This window comes from Octopus sinensis, unplaced genomic scaffold, assembly GCF_006345805.1.
Source record: "Octopus sinensis unplaced genomic scaffold, ASM634580v1 Contig14139, whole genome shotgun sequence".
NCBI classification, from domain to species: domain Eukaryota; kingdom Metazoa; phylum Mollusca; class Cephalopoda; order Octopoda; family Octopodidae; genus Octopus; species Octopus sinensis.
In genome coordinates this window covers 49,471-57,500 of record NW_021833118.1, presented here as the reverse complement: position 1 = coordinate 57,500, position 8,030 = coordinate 49,471, and the positions used below count along the sequence as shown (strand labels likewise).

Genomic DNA, 8,030 nt, shown 5'->3' with positions numbered 1-8,030 from the left:
GTGTAGAATCACAGATTTTATTGAGAAAAGATAGGGAATTTATGTATCTAATGTTATCTAATGCTAGCCCCCCGCTCACATTATCAGTATAGGATGTTTTCTCACTTTTGGTTCTGCCGATATAATCAATGATATCACAGGCATGCCTATCGCATCTTTATTGTCTTTAACAACAAGTATTACATCAGCTGCAATATTTAATGTGTACAATGACTTTAAGTTTAGACTGAGCTGCTATTGTTTCTTGTTAATCGGGAACAGGATAGAGGTTACATCATATTAAGACTTTTGTAGGAAACACTTGGCTTTGATTAATGATTCATGTGTTGGAAGATATTTCTTAACTCTATTACACTCTACATTTAGTAAGTTATTTACTGTATTTACTAGTCTTCTAATTAGTAAATATCTGTGAGAAACATCAAATTTAGTTCTATCTACAATCACCACACAACCACTCCGATGTATCTTTAACTAACTTGTATATTGCCAACCAATAGAATATTGTGTAACGTAAGCATGACAAGTACTATAAAACGAATGAATAAGAACACTATTATGTACAAACTAGTATCCTCTGGACCATACTGATCACGTTTAGGCGATAAAGTACTTGAAGCAGCACTTCTGGTTTGACAGACACGCTTAAAATATTCCCCACTTCTAACTTATGATACTATGTCACCAACTGTTGACAAAGATCATCTCGTAAGCTATAAAGGACAGAGGAAAAAACGACTGTAACCAGAAATTGTTAAGTTTCTAACAATTTCTGATAAAAATTTGTTCCAGCTGAAATGTCCTACTAACAAAACAATTTTGATCTCCCTGTCGTCTGCCTGTCACACAGAGTTTTATTTTCATTTCTTCTCTTTGATATGTCTGTATTCCTTTGTCTTGAAAATTTACAAATATTTCGTGATTTAATTGTCACATCGTCTTTGATTTCATTGTTTCTCATTTTGTTATTTCAGATATCAGCACACACTGGTTCAACTATGATTCACTTCAACATAATTGTATTCCTCCTAGGGCTCTTATCACCATTAGTTTATTCTCATGGTTGTCGTATGGAAGACGACGTGTGTGAGTTTAAGCTGGTAATTTCCTATAAATTAACTATGCTATACAATAAGATCTTGGTACTACCCCATAATGGAAAACTCTACAAATATGACGTCACTAATTTTACAAATGCTCAACCGATACCAACTGATAAAGTCATTACGATGGATGGTTTCTCTGAGTCAGTTAAGGTGATTGCAGTTAATGGCACAGTTCCTGGACCAACAATAGAAGTTTATAAAGGACAAAGAGTCATCATTGAAGTAGAAAACCGATTATTTTCAGAATCTACAACAATACATTGGCACGGCATTCATCAAAAAGGAACACCTCATATGGATGGCGTACCTTGGGTTTCACAGTGTCCAGTTCAACCAGGTCAGTCGTTCAGATATGAATTTAATGTTACACAAACTGGAACTTATTGGTACCATTCTCATCTTGGGACACAACGTACGATGGGACTATTTGGTGGTTTTATAATACACGAAAAGACAAAACGTAAAATGGAAGAACATGTGATGTTAATAAAAGACTACAACCATAACTGGGACTCCGATGTGAGTTACTTAAAAATGAAATTCGGATTCTATTGGAACCGTAAAAACATTGGCAGTTCCAAATCTCTAGATGGGGCACATTTTAGTCTTTTTAATTTCCATTCTGGTATTGTGAATGGTCGAGGCCGTTATTATGATGAAACAGGGAAACATAATGGGGCTCCACTGACTGTCTTTGAAGTAGAACAAGGTAAAGAGTATCGTTTTAGAGTGATCGCTGCAGGGTACCTTTACCCGTTTGAAGTGTCTGTTGATGGTCACCAGATGGTAGTCGTTGCCTCTGATGGTTTTGACCTAAAACCAACAGCTGTTGATTATTTCATCCTCAGTCCGGGTGAGAGATTTGACTTTATATTGAAGGCAAATAACTCTGTCGGAAATTATTGGATTCGTGGAAAAACAATGGAAATTGAAAAAAATAATACATTTGAAGCAATTCTTCGTTATAAGGGTGCACTGGACGAAGAACCCAACTCCACGGTTTCTGACTGCGTTCAACAAAAGGACTGCACTTTACTCAACTGCCCCTTTCTTTATTATCCCGAGAAAAGTAATAAACGGTGTTTACAGTTTAATGACTTGGAACTTGATTACCCTGTTGTTGTACCTCCATACAAGTCTGGGAGGTTTGAGGAATATTTTTTAAATTTTGCTTTTCCTGGCGAGCCAGGATACACACCAGCATCAGTAAATGGTCGTGTGTTCGTGGAACCCACGGTAAACCCTTTAACACAACCAAAAGAAATAGATAGTCTGTGTGATAATGCCAACTGCGGTGTTGATAAAGTGTGTCGGTGTACTTATTCTATAAACCTGAAATATCGTGATACAATTCAAGTTGTAATGACAAATCTTGGAAAAGGTAAAGGGTTCTCCCACCCTATACACATGCATGGACATTCATTTTATGTAGTTAAAATGGGGTTTCCAAAATACAATGAAACAACGGGAGAAATAATAAATGATACTGTAGATATTGATTGCAGAGGTGATCCGAAAATGAACTATTGTAATGATGCGGTTTGGTCAAATAGCAACTGGGAAGGAGACAACATCCCCGGAATGAATTTACGAACCCCCCCTCAAAAGGATACAATTATGGTCCCTACAGGTGGATACGTTGTAGTGAGAATAGTGGCCGATAATCCTGGAGTATGGATCATGCACTGCCATATTGAATTACACAGTAAGGACGGAATGGCAATGGTTCTAAATGAATCTTTTGCCCACTTACCAAAAATCCCTGTCAATTTCCCTGCATGTCGAAGTTTCGAGAAAGGAGTTTATAATGAAGAAACAAAAGGTGTTGGTGATAAAAATACTTCAGAACACGGTAAGGAATAGTTTTCAATAACTTATTTTATCGTTTCTCAGCAATCTCGTTTCTTTTCTTTCTTTCTTTCTTTTCTTTCTTTTTTTGTCTTTTTTTTATATCGTTGTCTTTTATCTTTTTCATGTTTCATTCATTGGAATACAGCCATGCTGAATCACCGCTTTGAAGGATTTAGTCAAACAAATCAATACTAGCACTCATTTTTAATCCTGGTACTAATTCTATCTGTCGGCTTTGTTGAACCACTGAGTTAAAGGAACATAAACAAACCAACTCCGGTTGTCTGATAGGAGACAAATGCTAAGGCGCATATACAGACACACATACACTTACACCTACACATAAATTTATATATTGTTCATGTTAAGGCGGCGAGCTGATAGAAACGTTAGCACGCCGGGCGAAATTCGTCTGTCGTTACGTTCCGAGTTCAAATTCCGCCGAGGTCGACTTTGCCTTTCATCCTTTCGGGGTCGATAAATTAAGTACCAGTTACGCACTGGGGTCGATGTAGTCGACTTAATCCCTTTGTCTGTCCTTGTTTGTCCCCTCTGTGTTTAGCCCCTTGTGGGCAGTAAAGAAATATATATATTTTTCATGTAAGAATTCGATAAAATTTCGAAAGAACGTGAAATAATTCTTTTTTGCGAACTTGACCTCGAAAGACATAAATGGAGATGTGGGTTCGGATCCCACAGACAGCTTTCGAATTTTTGTATCCAAATGTATTTTTGAACACAATATCGAAATTTTGTTATTTATAGCATTTACGTGCTTCGAGATCCAGTTTATAAAGAACAAAGAGTCATCATTGAAGTAGAAAACCAATTATTTTCAGAATCTATAACAATACATTGGCACGGCTTGCATCAAAGAGAAACATCACATATGGATGGTGTACCTTGGGTTACACAGTGTCCAATTCAACTAGGTCAGACGTTCAGATATGAATTTAATGTTACACAAACTGGAACATTTTGGTACCATTCTCATCTTGGGACACAACGTACGATGGGACTATTTGGCGGTTTGATACTACACGAAAAGACAAAACGTAAAATGGAAGAACATGTAATGGTAATCTCAGACTACAATCATGACTGGGATTCCGATATGAGTTTTTTAAAAGTTAGCATGGGACTTTATGTGAATAACCAAAAGGTTGGTATTACCAGTTCTCTTGAAGGAGGGCTTTTTAGTCTCTTTCAGTTCAATTCCGGAACTGTGAATGGTCGGGGCCGTTATTATGATGAGTCAGGGAAACATAATGGGGCTCCACTGACTGTCTTTGAAGTAGAAACAGGTAAAGAATATCGTTTTAGAGTGATCGCTGCAGGGGCTCTGTATCCATTTGAAGTATCTATTGATGGTCACCAGATGGTAGTCATTGCCTCTGATGGTTTTGACATAAAAACAAAACACCTGTTGATTACTTTATCATCAACCCCGGTGAGAGATTTGACTTCACAATACATGCAAATAACTCTGTCAGAAATTACTGGATCCGCGGACAGACAATGCAAATAGACAAAAATAATACATTTGAAGCAATTCTTCGATATAAGGGTGCACCGGTCGAAGAACCTAACTCCACAGTTTCTGACTGCATACAACAAAAGAACTGCACTTTACTCAACTGTCCCTTTCTTTATGATCCCTATAGAAGTGATAAACCATGTTTAACTTTTGGTGACTTAGAATCTAATTATCAGGATGTACCGCCTTTCCGGTCTGGAAAGTTTGAGGAACAGTTTTTAAATTTTGTTTTCTGCTATCAACTGCAAACGAAGATGAGATTCTCCGGGAATTTTAAAGGTGATTACTTTTTCCAGGTATTTCTTTAGTTTTGCCATCAGGACACGGACGCACATACAATAAAGGAAACAACGTAAGTTCATTTCGTAAATTAGGATGAATACCTGTTCGTAAAGAGTTGCAGTCCTTTACTCTTGACCAATTTAGAAAATGATTGTGTGGAGAGAAAAGAATCCTGATGTTCGAGCAATGTTTTCCATCGTGGCAGTGCTGGTGGTGGTGATTGTGGTGGTGGTTGATCATCGTTGTTGCTAAAACTATATTTCGTATTACTATGTTATTATTCAAACTGTATACGTAAATCTATTGTGGATTTCCTAGCAGATTACGTGAATGAAAAACGAAAATCAATGACAAACTAATGTGTTACTAGTTGTTCTCTTTGGATTAAGTGAATTAATTTTGTTTCTGGAGGATTCTCAGTGTAATGTGTTGTATTAGTTTGGCAACAAGGAAGTTATTCGTTGTAGGAACGCAATTCAATATTGACTGATGTATATCGCAGATGTACGGCTATGTTTCATGAGTGACGTCCTTAACTTGGAAAGCAAAACTACTACAAACGTTGCAAATAATAAACGAATAAACTCTTACTAGTGATCATTGGAATGGAAGTCATCACAATTATGGAGTGATACACTGAGAACAAACACGTATTGAAATTAAAATGGTACCAGTAGCTGCGTGTGCATGAATTATTTTTTGTCAGATGATGTGGAAACTGAAGAAACAAATGTATTTTTTACAGCAATAGGCTTATGGATAGAGTGCTAAATATTTAGAGAGTCTTAGTGGCATTTTTTGCTATTAGATCTTCCGTAATAGAGATATATTATTTAATTATATTGTTACATAAGTGAGAGGGAAATGACTTCTTGAAATGCAACTGCCATTGAAGTTTTATATATTTTTATCTTCTGGTCACACATGTGGAGGTGCGTGGTTTAGTGGTTAGGGTGTTGGCCTCATGATCGTAAGATTGTAGTACCGATTCCTGGACCAGGTCACGCGTTGTTTTCTTGAGTAAAACACTTCGTTTAACTTTGCTCCACTTCACACTCAGCTGGGAAAAATGAGTAATCCTGCGACGGACCGGTGTCCTGTCAAAGCGGGGAATATATACGCCACAGAAACCGGAAAATCGTCCCTATGAGTTTATAGGACTCGAGAAGTAGATTTACTACTATTTTTTACTACATATACCTAAAGTAGGGATCGGCAAACTATTTCAGATGTGGACTAGGTTGGGAATGTTTCGCTTTCTGAGGCAATACAAATAAAATGAAATGAAAATTAGACCATAGAGGGGTTTGCAAGTTCTAGCCATGACTGTACATGTTTATATTCAGATACAGTAAATCAAGCGCATTATTTTTTAATGTACCCATTTTTTTTAACGTGGCACAGAGTAATTCAAGGAGATTTGGTTGCTATTTCAGAAAATATATCTTTGTTCTTATTCCTAACAGGTGAAGTTCGTAGGTTACTTTTGGGGTGTTTAATGCGCAGTTCGAATTCGTTCCTCGCAAGAAAATGCATTATTGAAATAAATAAATAAACTTATGAAATATTTCATTATATAATAATGAGCGAAGTGTATCGTATATATATATATATATATATATATATATATATATGTTCAAAATCCCTCAGAAGGGAGTGGGAGAAAGAATAATATAAGTGAAGGGAGAGGAGAGAAAATAGTAATTCAGTGAAGGAGAAATAGGGAGAGTAATAGCCATGACTGAGAGGGAGTGAGAAAAAATAACAGCAATGTAAGAGAGGAAGTGGTAAAGAGAGTGTTGTGTATCTTATCTTCTACTATAATAATACTCTTGTGTATTTCTCCGCCGCAACATATGAATAAGAAGGGAAGGGGTGATAGATGATTAAGGAAAGAAGGGGTGAGGGCAAACTTGGTAGTGGGATGATAGAAGTCCTACGGTGAAGAAAAATCAAACAGCGTTTCATCTTTGCGTGAGTATGTGTGTGTGTGTATATAAAAGGAAGTCATGGAAGTGTGTGTGTATGTTTGTGTATGTGTGTGTGTGTGTGAATGCAATGAAAGTGCGATGGTAAACATTCAACGCTGAAAAGAAAAATCAAACACCGTTTCAACTCTGTGTGAATATATTTGTGTAAGCGTCTGCGTGAACAAGGAAAGTGTGTGAATATATGTATCTCTGATTATTATGTACCTTATTTATATATAAAATACTACAATTAGGCGTCATTTTTGACGGCACAGGGCCAGCTAGTCTTTTTTTTAAATTATTTGCTATTTGTGTATCTACCTAATAAACTCAATATTGTATTTCTTTTCATTTACAGCTGCAGGCGACTACATGGTACGAGTGGCACTTGGAGTTCTAATCGCTGTCGTCTGTATCCTGGTCTTGTTGTTGTTGTTCTGGTGTTCCTTGTTATAAGGAAGCAAAAGAATTAACTTTGAAAATCACCTGAAATCAATACGATCATAGATAGAAGTGGGGGAGAGTGGGGTGGGGCGAATCTAAGATTTGCTAAGGTAATTTTGTGGGGTCTGTAAGTGCATAGTGTAAGGTTCGAGTGGCGTTTGGTAACTGATGTGTGTCGTGGGTCATGTATGTACTTGGTGGTATATAGTACAGATAGTGTATTAGTAACAGTATATGGTGTGATAGAACACCATAACGACGGCATTATTAATTTTACATTATTACGACACTATTATTAATGTGTGTGTGTGTGTGTGTGTATTTGTGTGTGTGTCTGTGTGTGTTGAGTGGGGTTTGGTAACTGATGTGTGTCGTGGGTTATGGATGTACTTGCTGGTATATAGTACAGATAGTGTATTAGTGATACAACACCATTACGACGGCATTATTAATTTTGCATTATTACTACACTATTATTAATGTGTGTGTGTGTGTGAGCGTGTGTGTCTGATAGTGTAGTAATAATGGTATTTGTGGAGGCGCAATGGCCCAGTGGTTAGGGCAGCGGACTCGCGGTTATAGGATCGCGGTTTCGATTCCCAGACCGGGCGTTCTTAGTGTTTATTGAGCGAAAACACCTAAAAAAGCTCCACGAGGCTCCGGTAGGGGATGGTGGTGATCCCTGCTGTACTCTTTCACCACAACTTTCTCTCACTCTTACTTCCTGTTTCTGTTGTACCTGTATTTCAAGGGGCCGGCCTTGTCACTCTCTGTGTCACGCTGAATATCCCCGAGAACTACGTTAAGGTGCACGTGTCTGTGGAGTGCTCAGCCACTTAC

The 8,030-nt window shown here is 37.4% G+C and overlaps 1 protein-coding gene across 1 annotated transcript in view; it reads left to right on the top strand.

The window, feature by feature from the left end:
* The window catches only part of LOC115230042 (laccase-like), an 18,966-nt gene extending 11,243 nt beyond the window's left edge, over positions 1–7,723 (top strand). The window contains exons 2-4 of the mRNA XM_036499484.1: positions 975–2,958; positions 7,105–7,537; positions 7,705–7,723. Of these exons, the coding sequence (XP_036355377.1) occupies positions 999–2,958; positions 7,105–7,202 (2,058 nt within the window). The 5' untranslated portion in view covers positions 975–998 and the 3' untranslated portion in view covers positions 7,203–7,537; positions 7,705–7,723. The remainder of the gene's footprint in view (positions 1–974; positions 2,959–7,104; positions 7,538–7,704) is intronic.
* Positions 7,724–8,030: the final 307 nt, after the last annotated feature.